Consider the following 20542-nt stretch of genomic DNA (forward strand, 5'->3'; position numbering starts at 1 on the left):
CCTGTTCTGCTCCCCACTGTGTTTTTGGTGAATCTGCTCACCCCCCAACACCTCTGGTCTACACCCAGCTCTTATATGCGTAAATAAATAGATCTTAAAATAAAACCTTGGGAAGAATGAAGATATTCTGAAAGCAAGAAAGAAATATAAGGAATAGACATTCTCTTTCAGGAAATTTGTGAGCACAGGAAGAAAGATGGGAGCAGGAAAAGGAGCAGGACACCTTTTAAGGGGTTCAAGGCCCTTTTAAGTTTAAACAGACCCAGACATGGCTACCTAGTCCCTCCCTGATGTTAGGGCCTGCTCAGTGTTTGAGGTTTGCAAAAGAGGAGGGCAACCACGAAGCTGAAGGATTAAGAGCAGACAGACAATTTGTCTAGTTTCACAGGTGGGGATTTTCTCTCTCACCTTCTTAAACTCTGTTATAAGAACAGTTTTAGAATCTGCTATCAGAACTGGGAGATCGTCTGATGTAAAAAATTGGAAACCGGGCCCTCCCTGGTGGCACAGTGGGTTAAAGCACAGTACTACAAGGCTAAAGCCATTCAGCATGAGTGTGATCCCTGGCCATGGAGGTGACCCACATGGTGTGGCAGACCTCTGCTGACCCACCCGCTGCTCCCCTCTGCAGTGTACTTCGTCGATCTGCCTGTTCTGCTCCCCACTCTGTCTCTGGTGAATCCTCTCACCGCCCCTTCACTTCTGGCCTGTACCCCAGTTCTGTATACATAAATAAATATTTTTAAAAATTGGAAACCATGCCCTCATAAACAATGATCCCCTCAAAAATAAGGACTTTTAACGAGAGCTATGGTATGTGAACCATAGTTTAGGTGTGTTAAGTATGGGCTTCCGGGGATTTTGTGGAATCAGCCTGGAAAATTAACACCACATTAACTTTCTGTGGGGAAATACTTCTGAGTATGAAACCACACCTGCCAAAGTCCTCTGCCAAGGACCTTCTAAAATAAGTCAGAGGATTATAACACACCTAGGACCCAGCAGCTGATCCTTCTGAACAAAAAAAAACCTACTAATGTTTGGTTCCAAAATAATCAATGACCATGAGACAAATGGCTGGTCATTTCTTCCCACAGCCCTCCCCCTGTACATCTGCCAAAGAAAACAAAGAAGACAATCTGAAAACAATTAAAAGGATTTAAAAATTACTCTTCAGTTTTATTACAATAAATATTTATCAATAATAGAATTAAACAATTTTAAAATAAAACCTACTGTATTACTTTTGGGTTTCACAGCAGCAGAAATAAACATAAATCCAGTTGAAAGGACAAGGCTTCCAGAATCTGGTGGCAAGAAAACAGTCAGGTCTTGATTATCTGAGCTGGCAAAGGGGAACAGTAATACCCAGGAGGTGGAAGGACAGTGGAGCGCATAGTGTGATCTGTTCGCACATCAAACTGTCTACAACTTGAAACATCCCAGTTAACGGAATCTGACCAAGTTGTGAAGCCAGTTTCTGTAAGGTTGTTCCCCCGCCCGTCACGCCCAGGAACACAGCTGCTCTCAGCATTGCCTTCTGGCCAGAATGGGCCCCGTAGTCTTTTAGACCCAGAAACCTCAACCCTGGCAGAAGCAGCCATCTTTCTTAAAAGCTGTGTTTTTGGCTCACACAATCCCTGGTAAAAGGGAATAGAAAGTTACAGATTTCAAGGGCCTTTCTTCAGCACGGAGTTACACTGGAAGTAGGAAAGATAGTGGCTCCAGATGAGGAAGAGGTTTCAGTTAGGGGCTACGTGCAGAGTAAGTCAACATGAAGAAACAGTCTAATGGCGGCCTTACCACTTTGCTGATAATCAAGAGTAGACTGCATGTATATATGAATATATCATACATATATATGCAAAGAGAGTATATGTATACATATTAAATATGTATATACACACACCACATGAAACCAGATAAAATAATACATTATTTACTATGATCACCGCAAGTCCTAGACAGACCAATTAAGCTACTTGACAGAGAAAATAAGGTTTGTGCTCCTCTTTATCTTCCTCTCTAATGTATGCTACTTTAGTAAACATATTCCAGCTGCTCAATTGTGTTTCTAGATACCTGAGAAGGGATGAAAACCTTATGTTTCAGAATTCTAGAGTGAGCAAACTGCATCTAGGCCAAGCTGAACAACTCAATAACCAATCCACCATGACTCCTGCCATGTGTACTTAGCCTTAGGGCATTAAACCTCACTCAGAAACCCCTTTTTCTACAACTGGCTGCAAATTTAACCTATTAAATTCCATGGGAGAGGGAGGAAGTGGGCAGCAGAGAGCTTACACATCCAGTAATTATTTACTTCTTTCCCCTTCACCTAGAGGAAAACTATTAAAAAAAAAAAAAGAACTTGGGAATTAATACTGAATTTGTCTTTCTTGGCAAATGAGTAAGTCACTACATGTAGCTGGTTTTTGTTTCCTGAATGGCTGCTCTGGACCTAATAAAACAAATACAACTAGGTCAATATTACAGGTAGTCTTAGTAGTTATTAAATTCAGACTGATAACTGAATGATATCAGTGATTCAAATAAATAGATAATGCAGCATTCATAGATCTTGCAAAATTAAAAGATTCCTCCCATAACCTGCTTCATAAGATCAAGTTCTAAGTGTGTTCCTGATCAAGAACTTATCCTTAGAGATTCAAAAGTACTCATTAGAATAAGAAATTGTGGCAAATTGTCTTTTAATGAAAAACCAAAATCAATTCTAATTTTGACTGTTACCCATAGAAACTGCTCAAGAGAAGAACTTAGACAAAGAGCCAGAAGGCATTTAGCCATTCATGTGACTCCAGGGCTGTCCAGTTTCAGTGCAGCAGGGACTCTGTGTACAGTTCATGTGCTTAAAAAGCAGTATCACTCTGATGTAGCCCAGTTCTCAAATCGTATTACGAAAAAGACAGTATGTATGGTCTGTGGGAGACCAGACAGTGCTTCTGATGTGTCCAAATAGACCTTCCTACAGAGTTAAGCCCTTGTCAAACTATTCTGAAATCACTTTCCAGTTCTGGGAACCCAGCCTGTTTGACCTAGTGCCGAGCCTTGCCTTGCTCTGGTCATCTGTGAGAAGAGCTACACGGAACAGCTCTTCTGCTACCCTAAATATTAACTCAGATAACTATCTCTTGCATATTTTCTATTAAAGAGCAAAAGCAAGCTAACTAGCATGCAGTTTAAAAAGTTACATTTCTTTTATACTCCAGAAATTCTAGAGATGAATTAGTCAATTAAACCCCTTCCCATAGCTCCAAGCAAGGAAGAAGCAAATCTACTGCCACTTCCTCTGGAAAAGTTAGACAAGCATGATTTCCCAACACCCAAAAATAACTGCCCATCATTTGTACCAAGACAAAAAGTAAAATATGCAAATTATATCATTAACAAAGGAAAATCAGAAATTTACTTGTTTCCTAAAATGTACAGGGTATTCATCAGTCACAGTGATTAACTTAGTACCATTTTACTGCTAAAACTGTCACTTTAATGCACATGTTAATGTGCTTCAAATGCAGCATACTAGCTTAAATTCTTCCTGGAAGGTTCTAGTACTGATAATAAGTTCATCACCCACAGGGTGTTGAGGAAAGGTCATGCTGCCTTACAAAGACACCTCATAGGACAAAGAAACCTCTAGTCTGATTTCACAGATTTCTTAGAATGCTCACTCGAGCCCAGAACTAAGGTCAAGCAAGATAAAGACTGCTCTCATTAAGCACAGGAATCAGCACCATCAAAGGTTTCTTTATCTGTTTTTAGTTTATTTGGTGACCCAAAGTCAGAAATTCTAGTCCAGTTTTTTACCTTGTTCCCTCTGGCACATCCCAATCCTGGACTAGTCAAGAGATCTAAGGTAATCAAGATTGTCTGAATATCTAAGAGCGGCAAAGCGAGGGTGGCTAGTTAAAAGAAAACCTTGGTGAAGAGGAAGAGCTACAAAAGGCTTTTAGTTGAAATATAAAGGGAAGACGACTTTTAGTCAAATACCTTCAGGTTATCTTTTTATTATTATGTTACAGCATCAAAATTTACTTTGGAAAGTAAAGCATATTCCAAATACTTTTGATTGACTATGAAATAAACTAACTGTTTGAAATTGAAAGCTTAGGAGACTTTCAAATTCACAGGACATTGAGTACTTGCTAAGGGGAGCACTTTTTCCTTTGAAAGTGGACACTATATGACTTTTTGTTTTTCTTTGCATGCTCCCCATTGCCCAAGTTCCAAGCCATAATCAACACTTTTGGTATCTGTTTAGAATTTGGGCAACTCTAGACATCTACTCCTCTCCCCAATAACTATCACACTAAAAGATTTGTCAGTAGTAGTAGTAAAACATTCTAGACCATAATCAAAAATTTATTTTTTAAATTAGAATTAAAAGTATTTGAATCATGATATCATTAAAATGTCAAGGAAAATTGTTTTGCTTTTTGGTTGGAAGTCACTCTCTGAGCCTTAAAACTAAAACCCATAAACTATACCTATTCTGTACTAGTGGAAGAAAGACAGTTCCCACAGTGATAATTTAAAATTGTGATGCATTAAGTTCATAATTATTATTACTATTCAAGAATCATAAAAAGCAGAATTTAACACACTCTATACAGATATTTTTAGAATTTTCTATCCTTTGCTCCCTTTGAATATAGGGAAATTATTTTCTGACAAGCATGAAATGATATTTTCATACCTTAACCTGAAAAGAAACTTCTCACAGGTCTAGGTAACTTTGGTCAGCAGAAACACAAAGCAAACCTCTAGCCTGATTAAGGCACGCTATTCTGAAATGTACAGAAAATATGTGTGCTGCTCCCCAAAAGGCAGCTCAGTGTATGCTGGGAAAAAGGCTGTGGTTGGCCTCATCCCAAAATATCATGCATAAGCCTAAAAATACCCTTTTTACTTAGGAAGTATTATAATAAGTGGCATGACATGAACACACAGAGCTACTAGGGACTTAGTCCTGCTTGGGCACCTTTATCCCTACATGACAGAGGGCTTTCGAGAAGCATTTGAGATGGCAACTGTCCCAGGAGAGTGGGCAGTGCATTAACAGAGGCCACAGTATTCACAAATAGTCAACTGCTCTGCTTTACTTTTATCTGGTTTCATCTAACGATGTCAATAAAAAAACTGAGTATAGCGTAATTCCTTACCACCACAGGGAAATATGTCACAAAGTGTAGGCAGAAAACAATTTTCAAATAAACTTGATGCAACAGAGAGAGAATAAAACACACATTGAGGTAAAATAGCCCCCAAATTATAGGATGTGATAGTATGCCCCAAAGGGTATTTTTTACTATACTGTACAAGGTGAAGAAAGCCTGTGGTCCAAATTTGTCATTTTATAAATATTTATCAGTTCTTTTCTTATATAATACAAATTAATCTCATTCTGTATATAAGGTTGACAAAACAATAAAATTATTAGCTTAGAAACCTTAAAACAAAACTTTACTCCCACCCAAATCAACATTTCATCCAGTTCAGTTTGACAGAACAAAGTATACAAAAAAAAATAATAATTACCATGACTTAGCTGGTTCATTCTCTGACCTCCATGATGGCAATTTATTAACAAACATGGAATCACTACCCATATTTTCCTTTCATCAATTTCTCATCTATTTTCAGTGCTTATTTTTGTCTTAGAGAAAGTCACCAAATAGACCTCAACCTTACAAGCAACTTTATGAGTACATAACCATGAATCAGCTCCTGGGCTCCTCATTCCTAATAACATGGATGACAATGATTAGCATTTACAAATTTAAAAACTAAAGTATCAATTACGGTTATTTTTACAAAGCAGCAGAATGAATGAAATTCAACAAGAAATACATTATAATTAAACTTAACGGTGGTCACATTCATAGATAAATAATAGCTATGAATTTAATTACATATCAACACAGTGGTGCCTATTTTATCCAAGTGCAATCCGTCCAAAATAAAAGGGTTTAAGATACACTCTTCATTCAAGCACAAACTTCATTCAGTGGAAAATAAAAAGAACCAGCAAGTAAATTTCACCACCACCAAACTAAAAGGTGACAAAGTAAAAAAGAAATAGAAAATATCCACACTCATGAAAAGGTAAGATGTATAAAATAATCACATGGGGGCAAAGGGGTATTTGCCAGTAAACCTCCAATTTCACTCCAAGTCATCAAAGGGAGCACGTACTCAGTGAGGCATGTGGGGATGTGGGCAAGCCAGGGAAAGAGAATTTCTCTCTACTTCTTTGTTCTATATGAACAAAAAGCAGCATTCCCTCCTCCACAGAGACAGATAAGGACTGGAGGAAGAGGGAGGACAAACTGACGTAGAGAACTAAGTCTGTGGAGAGGTTCACAGCTGTCATTCATAGCGAGGTTCATGAAATTCCTGACTCCCAAGCAAATGAGTCTCAGAAGGAGGTATCTCTGTGCCCTCACAAGTAATTATTAAAATACTGGGACTATCACATGCATTCATATACTCAGCGTTCACAGGCACCAAATCGCAACAACTTGCAGCTGAGAGGGGAAAAAATGCCACATTAAAACAATGAAACATGCCTACAGATATGCTACAATTACAATCCATTCTCTACTATTTCTCAATTGGATATTTCCTTTAAAAGAAAATTAAACTATTTATCAAGATTTGTTCCATAACAAAGAGAGCCAGAATACTAGAGAATCTAAATATATATAAATATAAATATATATATATATATATTAGCTCTCTTAGCATGTGAGGACAAAAGGCATTTCCATGGGAAAGAGAAACCAGTATTTGGCAACTGTTTATTGTTCTATGATCATTTGGCATCTCTTGCTGAAGGTGACTTGCTCTTATCTCTTCCCTAGATTAGATATGGGCTACAGCTTCTGCAGCTAAAGACCTACTATTAAGTACCTGATATGAAAACTTACTGCAATTTTCTAAATGTTACCAGAGTTCATAAACCAATTTTGGAGTCTTAAAAATAAAAGCAAAGTGTCTTTAACTCAGTATGAACCAAAAAATTATGGACTCATGAAGCAAAAATCACTAGGAACCTTTTGCTGGTCCGCATTATGCTTAACTAAAATGTCACAAAATCTTATAAAAATTAAGATAAAATAGAATGGAGTTAGTAGGTCCAAAATCCCCCAAGTTCAGATCATAAGTATCTATCATCTTTGCTGTCCGAGTACCACATCCACTGAGTTCCCATGTCTGTCAAGCAGATCGGTTTAGTTCAATGGTGATGGATGAAATATTTACAAGCATCTTATTTACAGTACTTCTTTCCGCAGATTACATGCCAATATTCTTTTCTTCCATTCCTAGTCAATCTGAGTTTGGCTTCCTCAATGAGAAGGGATAAATCTGAAAATGGTTGCTCAGCTGCTTAACCTATTAAAAAAAAACAAAACAATGTACCTTTTTTTTTTAAAGCACACAGTTCACTCTCTGGAGAAAATTTACATGCATGCAAAAATCAGAAATAATAAAGATGTTTTTCTGAATTAGGGTGGCTCAAGAGCTAGATGGCTAAATGGGACATGAGACCTATGTGAGAAGAGTCAGCACTTAAAACTGGGTCTGCCTAGCTACAAAATCTAATCTGCCAGAGGCCTTGAGGTCACCCAGATTTACATATGAAATCTGAAAGATTTAGGATAAAGCTGAGTTATAGTATCTAGTAGATAAATATTTATAAATAAATAATATATAAGCAAATTATATATATATAGTTATTCAACATTCAACTTTTTATAACACTTCTAGGTAGGCATTCCTAATCCTGATGAAACAGTATAAAACGAACCCTGCAATTCTGGAAGACCTAGTGCATATTATTAAGTTATCCCTAGTTTGGATAGATTAGCCCTTGGTTATATTCCAGTTAGCAACAGTGTTTTCTTCCTATTTCTTTCTTATTATTTATATTTCAATAGTTCAAGTGATTTTTTTAAAAGATTTATTTATTTAATTTATTTATGCATACAAGAACTGGGGTGTAGCTAGAAATGCGGGGGTGAGAGGATTCACCAGAGACAGAGTGGGGAGCAGAGCAGGTAGATGAACTGAAACACACTGCTGAGGGAGCAGCGGGGAGGCAGGAGAGCGCCATGTAGGTCAGCTCCCTGGCTGGGGATCAAGAATTGAATTCATGCCACAGTGGCTGGTGGTAGCTTGATAATGCTGAGACTTTAACCTCTGTGCCACCAGGGACACCCCTCAAGTGATTTTTTTTTTCAGTGGCTTAGCAAGTTTTATCTTTTAGTCAAAAATTATAGAAGTGGTAAGATCACAAAGATGAAAATAATGCTCCTGAAATTTTTTCCAGTTAACTAGAATCTATTTTTCAAGTTTAACAATACAAGTGTTAAATACAAGTGTTTAAAACTTCACAGTGCTGCACTTTAACCTGCTGCACCACCAGGGAGGGCCCCCCAAAACTTTTCTAGCTACAATAGTGAGTGCAACTTTCTTCTGAAATTTCCCCTCCTTTTCACTATTTATAAAAACTGCATGGAGCCAGTTTTGTGCTAGGCTACTCACCACTCGCACTCCGTAATGGATGTGGGCCAGAGTGAACACAGTTGTTAACACATACAGGAGAACGCTCTCAACGTAAGAGGTTACTCCAAAGTTTACCACCGTGACCACCAGTAAGAGCGGAAGCAGCAGCAGCCAATTCAAAGTTGGGCACCGGGTACTGCTCATTTGACAAACAATCAGATGACACTTGAAGTTAGTAAAAAAGAAGAAAAACAAGAATGAGTGAAAAGTTAATTAGCAAAGCACCTCCAAAACTAGTCATGTCAAAATTTAAAAAACATTCAAATACTAAGCCAACACATTTACATCACATTATTAACATTCCCCACTGTTCAGAAGCTCCCCTGGGACCACCAGCCCTACCATGGACCCTCAGGGTGTGCAGAAGCAGCTAGAAGATCATTTAGTAAGGATGGTATGGAGAGACCATCTTCCATGGGTAATGGTTTGGATAAAAGAAAATTTAAGATTCTCTGGTATCTGTGGGAGAATATTCAAAACAGCCTCACACACCCCATGCAAGCAGATTCCTTCATGGCTGGAAGGAGATGCTACCTGCAGTTCACCAGACTGCACATTAATACCTCAGAACTCTTTGGATTCCTTTACTTTCAAATCCATACTCACACAGTTTTACTTTTTCAGACCTTTTATACAATGCACTAATGTTTTCAAATCTTTAAACCCTGTGAAATTAGTAGTACTAAGGATATTAAAAACACTGGACAGGCCCTCCCTGGTGGCGCAGCGGGTTAAAGCACAGCACTGAGAATCTGAAGCCACTTCCGAATGAGTTCAATTCCCGCCTGCCGCCTGCCCCGGAGGAGACCACATGGCGAGCCAGACCTCTCCTGACCCGCCCGCTGCTCCCCTCAGCAGTGTACTTCGTCGATCTGCCTGTTCTGCTCCCCACTCTGTCTCTGGTGAAGCCTCTCACCGCCCCTGAGCCTCTGGCCTGTACCCCAGTTCTGTATGAATAAATAAATAAATCTTTAAAAAAAAAAAAAAAAAACACTGGACAGACCTGAAAACATAAACTATGGTTAAATTTTAAATGTTTTTTTGTTTGTTTTTTAAGATTTATTTATTTGTGCATACAGAACTGGGGTACAGGACAGGGGGCGGTGAGAGGATTTACCAGAGACAGAGCAGGGAGCAGAACAGGCAGATCAATGACGTGTACTGCTGAGGGGAGCAGCGGGCGGGTCAGGAGAGGTCTGCCTCGCCATGTGGTCTCCTCCGGGGCAGGCGGGAATCGAACTCATGCAGAAGTGGTTTTAGCTTCTCAATGCTGTGCTTTAACCCGCTGCGCCACCAGGGAGGGCCCGTGGTTAAGTTTTAAAGTGAAAGCTTGCTAAGGACCTGCCTGAGTCAGAGCACAGGTTTACTGGCTGGCAAGACAGTCAAGATGTCTTTTCAGCTACTTCTGACCTCTCCTCCCTATCTGATGCCTCTTGGGTCGCAGCAGAGAAAAGGACTTTTTAAAATACTGTATTCATCACTAAATGTATTTCATGTTCTTAACTTAAAAATCAATTGATTTTTTAAAATGTTTTTTCTTTCTCCTCATGTGTTTTCTTTCTCCTCAAAAATCCCTTTCAAAGCTCCCTAAACAAATCATTGGATCTGTAGCCCATTCAACCACACTGTTAATAATGGGAACTACACATATCACAGCCTTCCTCAGCAGGCACCAAACCAAAGTGCCCGAGGTGGTTCCACAGCCACCTATTTAGGTCCACAACAACACTGCAGTCTCCAAATCCTCTGCGGTCAAAGCGAAAAACATGATTTTCAGCATGTTTTGTCTTTGTGATAATTACTTGTTCTTTCAATGCTACAGTGTAAAATACCTTTATTTAAAATCCACTTATTCTAATATATAAGGTTACTCAATTTATGTCACACACGCCTTATATATAAAATGGATTTTTAAAAGAGAAAAACCTTACTGTGCTGTTGGCAAAGGCTGTTCCAACCATTAAGTAGAACACTCTAGGATGTATCTCTAAAATATTTGAAGGTGACCAGAAGATCCACACTGTAGACAAAATGAATAGCAAACATGGAGAAAAGAGGGGAACCATAGCTTCGTAGACTGAATTGTGTTTCAAGGTGTTATTTTTATAGCTTCTGGAAAAAAAAAATCAAGCAATACAAAGAACATTATTACATATAAAACATACATTATACTTGTACTTTGTAGTTTTCAAAGTACTTTCACAGTTCTACTCAATATCACCCTGTGGTATAAGTGGGAACAACATTACAAAACCCGTTTCCCAGCCAGGTTAACTGAGGATGCAAGTATTGAAATTCTGCTACAGAGTGGCAGGCGAGCACCAGCACTTAAGTCCTACCCCACTGCTTCCTTTAAAATCAAACCAGCAACCACTGCATTAGGAATGTAAAGACAAAACTTAAGTCTTTGTTCTCTAACTACATTCTAATCAAGGAAATAAAATGAACATAAAGTAAGTATTAGAAGAGCACTATGATACAAACTGACACAGAATACTGAAAGAAAACCCCAGTGGCAGAGGCTGAACTGCAAATATGACGGTGGATCTTAGTTAGTGGCTCTGGGCACATCGGGCTCATCCAATCATGTCTGTTCAAATGAACAAAATCCCAGAGCTACCCTTGGTTCTGCCTTGAGCAAGATGTTGCCCAATCAGAACCTCATCTCTAGAAGGATGACACAACTCAAATCATCTCTAATAAGCTTTACATTTAGGGTTTCTAGGAATGACCGCCGGTTGCCCTAAGTGGAGAAGATCTGAGAGGTAAAGGCTAAAGCGGATTTGAAAGACCAAGTGCAAAGTACAAAAAAGTGTTTCAAGTAGAAGGAAAATGGTGGAAGCAAAATTACTGAGGATGCAAGAGCAGCATATGTGCAGGTTCCAGTAAGTCATTCAGTGTGGCTGCAGAGGTCAAGTGCAGAGATCAGAGAACGCAGAGAACTCCCCACCCCTCACCCACCCTACTCAGGCAGAAATTTCTACTCAGTTCCTAGGGCTTGAAGAATGGGTCTAGGGCTTGACCCTGCACAAGTTCAGGGATTTTATGATTATACCAACTAAACTTACTGAGGACTAATTCATAAAACAGGACAATCCTGTCAACATGCAACGGAATATACTCCCTCCTAGAGATTGGACTTAGTCATAAAAAATGAAAAATTAGAAGGCCAGTGAGGCCAAAACTGTAACCAAAGAACTAGCAGCTTTGTGCTATGGTCAACCTGACTACACAAGCCACCAGGGACACTCTGAACTATCCTAACCTCATTCTAGATTCCCATTACATGTTTTGAAAATGTCCAGATTCACAAGGAAAACAGGCCCTAAAATATATCTAATGTGACAATAACTACAGATTTTCACATTAAAATAAAATACTTACCTGAAAAAATTTGATAAGCTCATTGGAAGAGTCACACATAATGCACAACCTTAAGGAAAGAAAATGGAATATTATGAATTATTATTCAAATGATTTTTAACAATAACTGAACACATACAAAATACACAATATTTTTAGATCCAAGATTTTTCAGGCTCCGATTTACTTTGATAATGAAATTAAGTATATTTCTGAACAACATTTACAACCACAGGGTTTGTGATTCAGAGCAAGAGACTCAAAGGGCCAGGCTGGGCTTGATCTATTATACCAGATCTCAGTTGTGCCCCCAACTGGTTATATGACTTCAGAGGAGTTGCCCTGTTGGTGCCTCAGTTTCCTTTTCTATAAAATAGAGATAATAGAAGTATTGAACCCAAGGTTTTGAAAAGTAAATTAATTTCTACACATAAGTCCCCTGGAACAGTACCTGGCATACAATAAACTGCACAGTAAATGTAAGTTATAGGAATAGGGAAAATTAATGGATCCTGTTTATACTGGTTTTTACCTCCCCAGCATTTCAATTTCAACCCCCCCATCCATACACTAGTTTTTTCTCCTATAACCTAAAAACAAGGACTAAGAAATGTTATCATAACCCTAATCATACTTTTCAAATTTACCTGCCTCTCCTAGTGATCAAATTTAATATCCTTTCATCAGTCCTGATTTCTGAGTAAGATAACTCCATTGACTGCCACTAAGTGCAAATTCGTTCCTCCTCCTGCTTTTGTGATTCCATTTCTCAATGTTCCTGTTAACTATCCAGCCATTACACTGTGTGCTGTTAAAGCTTCGAAAGGCCACGCTGCATGTTTCTAACAGGCATTCAACTCTGTTTCTCTTCTCCCTCAGAGAATCTTCTCTTACAGTTTTCACTACAAACTTCCTCCAGATGACTCCAAAATTGGGTTATATGCTCTTGGTCAATCAGACAATCTCTCTGAGCCTCATTTTAAAGCTCTACAATGGGGACGGGTGAAATGACTTTCTAGTGTTCCTTCCATTTTTGACTCTATGATCTACAGAGCTATAAATTCCTGTTCTCAAAGCCAATACAACACCCATGTGAACTTCCTGAACTTCATCTGGCTATTTCATTAACACTCAAGTATTGGCCCTAATTTGTCCACCCCAGACTCCCAAAGACTACCTTTGGGGGTATTGCGGTGATAGGAGGTGTTAATGCAGCTGTGATGATAAGGATCTGTTAAGAAAGCAGACCTTCAAAATAATTTCTAAGACATTTTGCTACAGATAAAAAGACTGGAAATCCACCAACAGAAATATCATCTCAAAAGATGAACGACTCTGCTATCTCCAACTCAATGGGAACAAAGTTCCCCCAAGGTAGAAGATCTCAGAGGAAAAGGAAGAAGATAAGCTGTTGTTCTCAGTAATTTTAGCAACTGGGCATGCAGGGGATTACTGGAGAAGAACCAGGGCCAAAGGCCTTAGTCCAGAGTCACTTGCAGCCAGAATAAGGGAAACTTGCAAAGAACTGCTGTACCAGAGTTTAAAATACTCTGTAACAATTTTATCTTAAATATAGTAAGTATGTAGAAAACCTGGCTCACATTTCCAGCTGTATTAAATAGAAATGCCAATTAGAATTGCCAAGTCAAAATGTACTTTACAAAAAGTAAAAATAGATTAAAAACATAGGATTAATACACCTAATATATGAAAAGCTTCTAAAAATAACAAAAATGGTTAGCAATCCTATAACAAAAACTGGAGATATAAAAAATATAAAGAAAAAAATTCCTAATACTAGAAAAGTTCATTTGTAATATGAGAAATGCAACTATATGGACACATCAGTTTTACTGTCATACTGAAAAAAAAAATCAGAAAGTTTGACATTATACCATGTTGGTAACATCTTAATGAGCACTTTGGCACATGGGTGATGGGAATTCAAAAATCAAATAATCTAGATGGAAGGGAACATGGGGATAGCTAATGAAATTGCATTAAATTTCCTTTAGTAGCAATTCTACTTCCAGGGGTCTTATCCAAAATACCCAGGGCAAAAGTATGAAAAGGCATATATTAGACTATCACTGCAGCAATATTTTCCACCAAGATGGGAAATAGCCCCAGTAGGAGGTTGGCTGAATAAACTGTGGTGCATCTACACACTGAAGCAGTGCAAAGGAAGGAGGAAGATCCTTCTGTCACTGTGCAGTAATCTCTGGGATATATTATTAAAGCGAGAAGGGATGATTGTTGCAAAATATATAAAGTATACTACCATTTGATAAAACCACAGATATACACATTTACTTATGTTAAGAAAGAAACAACAAAAAGATGAACCGAAGACTTTAAAATCTAAGAATGATTAACTGAGGAAAAAGATTAGGGAAGTGAAAGTAGCTAAATTTCTTTCAATACACCTGTGTCATACACAAATTGACTTTGTAACCATGTAGATATTTTACATACTTATAAAAGAAATATAAACTTTAAAAGAAAAAGTAATCCCTAAAAGCCAAAAGTAAAATGAAACAAGCTTAAATGTACATTTCCCGAGTGATAACAATGGAGTCACAACTTTAAAATATTAAAATCTAACTGGATGTCTCTAGTGGAATAAACCACAAAGACAAATGGGAATGGAAAAAACAAATCTTAAAATTATGTTTAACAATCATCCATTAATTTTGGTACTATATACTAACACTGTTGTTTTACGGAATAAAACAAATGGCTATGTTGTATCAGTGAAAACAAAGACTTGTGTCACAGCATTAAGGACATGCAAATGTATGTTCAGTGAGGCTGAATAAAAATTCTGTTATTACTGAATTTGGTTTCAAAGTATTAATATGAATTTATGGACTATTTTATCATAGAAAACTAATAACCTGACTAGTCACTGAGTAGATTCCTAAGCAATATTGATCAATGTCAATTACTAACACTGAGGGTCAGCGAATGCAGAACTTTATACTAGACTACCCTAAGGACGCAATGCACTGCACAGTTACGTACTGTGTGGCTCTCAAACTTGTATCTAAGTCTATACTCTTCTGTTAGTTTACAGAAGAAAACAAAAGGTAAGTGACATGATGAGAACTCAATCAGCACAATCAAGAATTCAAGTGTTCTGTTGGCCGAAATGATCCACTTTCTTCAACAAATAAATTGCAAAGCAAAAGATGGTAAACTTACAAAGGTAGAAAAAGACTAAAAAACTTATCAATCAAGCACAAGGCACCTACTCGGTGACTCTTACAACAAATTGATTATAAAAGAACATTTGAGACTACTATGGAAAATTAAACACTAGATATCTGAGGATATTAAAGAATCATTGTTAGTTTATTTGGTGTGGTAATAGTGTTAGAAATCCTTATCATCTAGAGATACAGTGAAGTATTTACGCATGAAATGAAATATGTCTGGGATTTGCTTAAAATATCCAAAGGGGGGCCCTCCCTGGTGGCGCAGCGGGTTAAAGCACAGCACAAAGAAGCTTAAGCCACTTCCGCATGAGTTCGATCCCCACCTGCCCCGGAGGTGACCACATGGCGCGGCAGACCTCTCCTGGCCCGCCCGCTGCTCCCCTCAGCAGTGTACTTCTGTTCTGCTCCCCTCTCTGTCTCTGGTGAATCCTCTCACCCTCCGCATCTCTGGCCTGTACCCCAGTTCTGTACGAATAAATAAATCTTTTTAAAAAAAAAAATCCAAAGGGAGAAGGATGTCTAATAATAGTGGCAGAAAGAAGTAGGATGATTACTCTCAGGAAAAAAAAAAATTAAAAACCATGCAAAAATATTAAACATAACTGGCAAAAATATTAAACATAACTGCATGAAAACACTAGAAAATAACAAAGGTAAGCAGGGGAGTTCCTAGAGAATGTGGGGTTTAAGCCACGGGAAAAGGCCCACCGCACTTCTGAAAGTCAGCGTTGAATGCACCGTCTTCTCAAGAGCATCCAAGCCTTCCCTAAGTCCCAACCCATAACCTGAGTTCACCAATAATAAGAGACAGGGCTAGCTAAGGGAACAGAGGGATGCCAACATGAATGCTGCTTTACTTCTACAGATTCTCATTACCCTGGGCAGTGCCAGTTGCCTCTTCTTTGTCTCTTTCTATAGCACTTTCTAAACCACTCTCCCCTACTCATCTGCAGATATTCCCTTTAGATACAATCAAAAGGGAAACGCTGTCATGGTCAAAAGCTTTCCAAGCACTCAGTGGCTTTGTCTGGAGGATGAGAGGCATCATGCTCAGAGTACATGGACTTATAAAGTAATCTCTACTTTCATCAATTCTGCTGCCTACATACAAACTAACAATCTTCAACTTTGAGTCAAGTATAAAATTTATTACATCCAATGTAATAAATGTAAATAAATTAAGCTGGATTAATCAGAATCATTTAGAAAGTTTATATGATCTATTTTGATATCTTCCTCAGATCAGAAATAGGTTGGTACTGAACAAAAAGAAAGCAAAACTAAGGAATCTATATTCCCTCAACGGCTTGTTTGACATCCTGATGGGCATCAAGGAGAGGGCGACTAAGGGTGCTGTTGCTTGTCATAATCAAACACTGGCTTTGATAACAAAATGATGTTAAAACAGTCTTCACATGGTGCTTCTTACCAATAATCATTGTAGTGAATAGGTCTCTATATAAGAAATTAAACAGGAAAGGTTCATACCAGGCCTCAACTCCCACAATCGCAGTCACTATGTAGACAAAAGAAATAGTCTGGAAGGCAAAAGTAGACAATGCACACAGAGGCATTAACAGTTGAAAAGATCAGAAGGTCAACAATGCAGTATAAGTCTGGTCAAACAGTTTTAGTAAAAGCAGCTAATTTAATATTAGGGGAAAACTTCCTGCCTTTAAAAACATTTTTTTTTCCAGCCAACAATGCCATAAAAAAAACTAGCTTCTAGATAATCCAAGCAACTGGCCCTCATCTGGAACACTTTAAAGGACTTCGTAAACTGATTAACTTTTACAATGATATAATTTGCCTACCCAATCACTAAAATCATCAACCACATTCCCATTTCTGATTTTTACTGAAGCTTTAGGAATAATGGGAGAAAAGATAACACAAAAGTTGGGACTTGAAGGCAGAGAAAGTTAATAGCAACTCTCTCTACTCACTGAAACACTGCTGATGAAGAACAAATAAAGCCAAAAATTTAATGACAGGTGCATATCGTTCCTTACAAAAATTAATAGTTCAAATAAGTGGACATTTATTAACATTAAGAAACTTCTTTTTTGGTGTAATAATGGCATTGTGATTGTGTTTTCTAAACAGAGCTCTTACCACAAAGAACTATACAGTAAAACACTTACCATGCAATGCCAGGAATTTCCTTTAAAATAATCGCGAAGGGTGTGTGGACAAAGGCACACATGAAAGTAGATCAGCCCTGTGTCCGAAACTGCTGAAGCTAAGCCACAGGGACAAAAGGGGCCCACTAGCCTCATCTCTCTACTTCTATATATGTTTGACATTTTTTCATAAATAAGTAAAAATAAATAATTTTTTTAAAACTTAAAAAAGCCAAAACACATATCAGTTTTAACCAAAAAAGCATTAAAGGCAATAAAGAATGAAAAACAAAAACGTCCCCCCAAATTCAAGACAATGTTGAAAATGTGAGATTAAACAGATACTTACCACCTGGCTAATATCATATCCCCATGGCAGGAAAAGAACTCCTGTGTTATATTTTTCCCAGTGGGATAGGATGAAAGAAAACAAAACTACCCACAGCAGGATATAAAGAACAAAAACACTGACACCAGACGGTCCTCGTCCAAAGATAGAATACACAGTTACAACAAAGAACACACACGACCAGCTATCCAGGCCATGGTCAAAAAGCTCCCCTAAGGGGGTGCTGGAATTGGTTCTTCGGGCTTGCTTTCCATCCACACCATCTGCAAGAAAAGCACACCACCACAGGAAAGGTCAACATCTGCACTAACATGGAAAAAGTCTCCTTTCATAAACTGGAGAAAATAGCTCATATTCCAAGAATGTGAATTAACATGAATATTCAGTAGTGATTCATTTAACCACTGCTCTAGAATCCAAAATCATTCTGTACTGCCACCATAAGAACTATTTCCTCTTGTTTGATACTGTAGTCACTGCTTTACAGATCCACCATCTCTACAATTCTAGATGTTTTCAGACAAGGCTTTGCACATAGTAAGTATTCAGTAAATACAATTAGTTATTCAAACTGAATTAAAAGTTATTCAAACAAAAAAAAAGTTATTCAAACGGGGCACTGCAAATTCTTCTTACAGTGAAAATTACAAGGATCTAAGAATAAATTTTTGTGCTTGCAGTGTTTACAATTGAGAAAGAAGACAAAAGGCGATAATGACGGCTATCATGTCTCAGACACCACGGAGAGTATGAAGGGGCAGATTCTCTTCAGGCTAAGAGAGTCTAGCATGGCCATCCAGACAAGATGAAACCTGAGTGGGGACAAAACGCATGACTGGATTCCAGTGGGTGAGTGATAACGGAGGATGCCGTTTCAAGGAGGAGCACTGTCAGCAGAAACCCTGAGATGGAAAAGCACACCCGTGTCCAGAGAAGGCCAAGTAGTTACTAGACTGACTAGAAACTGGCGCTTAATGAGGCCAGTCCAAAGAGAGTGAAAGGGAGGCTTGAATCCATTTAAAGGTTTCAGGGAGTAAGAACATCTCCCAAAGGCAGGTGTGGTGCGACAGGCATGCAAGCCAGGCAGTGCGTCAGAAGACCCACCTGCCTCACGGCTTGAGTCACGCTGACTGGGGGTTAGGCTGAACTGGAAATGCAGCAGGGGAAAATGTGGAGGAAATGAGAGTGAATAGATAAAAGTGGCAATGCAGCAAAGGCTAAGACGTGGACAAGGACCGAAGGACAAGAAGGCCACCTCCAAAGTCTCCAGTCTGTGTAACTAAGACAGAAGAGGTGTTAGAAAAAGGAACGTCAGAAGAAGCACTACAGAAAATACTGAGTGTCATTTCAGAAGCTACAGCTGAAGTGCTGACAAGATATTCACAGGGTGATATCAAACAAACAAAGGGCTGTTACTGGCAACTCAGAGGATAACTGAGGACCAGGAGTAAACATGAAAGTCATCTCAATAGTGCTAAGAATCAAGATAATTAAGAGAATGAGGAGAAAGAGAAAGAGAGAGCCCAGAGCAGCACCTTCACTGACAGCAGAAACAGAGAAGCCAAGGAGGGAGGGAGATGGTAAAACCTAGAGAGAAGGTAGAAGAAATTATAAAAATTTCTCCCCCAGGCCCTCCCTGGTGGCTAAGCGGGTTAAAGCACAGCACTAAGAAGCTTAAACCACTTCCGCATGAGTTCGATCCCCACCTGCCCCTGAGGAGACCACATGGTGTGGCAGACCTCTCCTGACCCGCCCGCTGCTCCCCTCAGCAGTGGACTTCGTTGATCTGCCTGTTCTGCTCCCCACTCTGTCCCTGGTGAATCCTCTCACCCTCCGCATCTCTGGCCTGTACCCCAGTTCTGTATAAATAAATAAATGTTTTAAAAAAAAAAATTCTCCCCCAAATAAGTTTTGATAACTAAGCATATTAGAGTTAGGTTACCTATAAAGACTCAACTATGGGAATTAAAAGTGCCTTATAATCACCGTGTTTACGGCTTACTATAGTAGTACTGGCAAGCTCAGTATGTGGTCAAAGGGCTTTTAAAAATATGAATATTATTAAAGTAGATTAGCATATAGATATAGTAAAATAGATGTTAAAAACAGGGTTATTACAAAAGGAGGAATGCTAACTTATTGACTACTTTCGGGACAGCAGTTATTATGGAAACTGAATTTATAAATTACTTATTTTTGTACATGTTCGCAATGAACCCATTCTGGGGTCTCAGTAAGCTTTCAGAAAAAAATATTTAAAAAAGGTAACTCAAGGGCCCTCCCTGGTGACACAGTGGGTTAAAGCACTGCACTGAGAAACTAAAGCCACTTCAGCATGAGTTCGATCCCTGCCTGCCCCGGAGGTGATCACATGGCACGGCAGACCTCTCTTGGCCCGCCCACTGCTCCCCTCAGCAGTGTACTTTGTCAATCTGCCTGTTCTGCTTCCCGCTCTGTCTCTGGTGAATCCTCTCACCCTCCACATCTCTGGCCTATACCCCAGTTCTGTACGAATAAATAAATAAATCTTTAAAAAAAAAAAAAAGGTAACTCAAGGCATCTCCTACATATGGTGAGTGCCCCAGAAGGCCCTAGAGCAAGCACTTTAACATCTGTGCAGTAAAATAGTCACTCTAGTTGAAGGCTCTCGGCCTTGCTGCTCAAAGTCAGTGTTCTCCCTCCCTCCCACAGTTTTTAGCAATCAAATCCTGTAATAGGATTTTAAAACTGCTCTTTTTTTTTTTAAAGATTTATTTATTTATTCGTACAGAACTGGGGTACGGGTCAGAGATGCGGAGGGTGAGAGGATTCACCAGAGACAGAGTGGGGAGCAGAACAGGCAGATTGACAAAGTACACTGCTGAGGGGAGCAGTGGGCGGGTCAGGAGAGGTCTGCCGCG

The 20542-nt window shown here is 38.8% G+C and overlaps 1 protein-coding gene across 2 annotated transcripts in view; it reads right to left on the minus strand.

Moving 5' to 3' along the window:
• Positions 1 to 1178: 1178 nt before the first annotated feature.
• Positions 1179 to 20542, minus strand: part of EPT1 (ethanolaminephosphotransferase 1) — a 40846-nt gene continuing 21482 nt past the window's right edge. The window contains exons 5-10 of one of the 2 annotated variants that reach the window (XM_004686382.2): positions 17643 to 17905; positions 16600 to 16708; positions 11974 to 12022; positions 10521 to 10701; positions 8569 to 8754; positions 1179 to 7416 (exon numbers count right to left, since the gene is read on the minus strand). In XM_004686382.2, coding sequence (XP_004686439.2) covers positions 7351 to 7416; positions 8569 to 8754; positions 10521 to 10701; positions 11974 to 12022; positions 16600 to 16708; positions 17643 to 17905 — 854 coding nt within the window. In that variant the 3' untranslated portion in view covers positions 1179 to 7350. The remainder of the gene's footprint in view (positions 7417 to 8568; positions 8755 to 10520; positions 10702 to 11973; positions 12023 to 16599; positions 16709 to 17642; positions 17906 to 20542) is intronic. The other variant, XM_012727611.1, reaches the window with a different exon arrangement.

This window comes from Condylura cristata, unplaced genomic scaffold, assembly GCF_000260355.1.
Source record: "Condylura cristata isolate star-nosed mole 26May11 unplaced genomic scaffold, ConCri1.0 scaffold00020, whole genome shotgun sequence".
In the NCBI taxonomy this organism is placed as follows: Eukaryota; Metazoa; Chordata; class Mammalia; order Eulipotyphla; family Talpidae; genus Condylura; species Condylura cristata.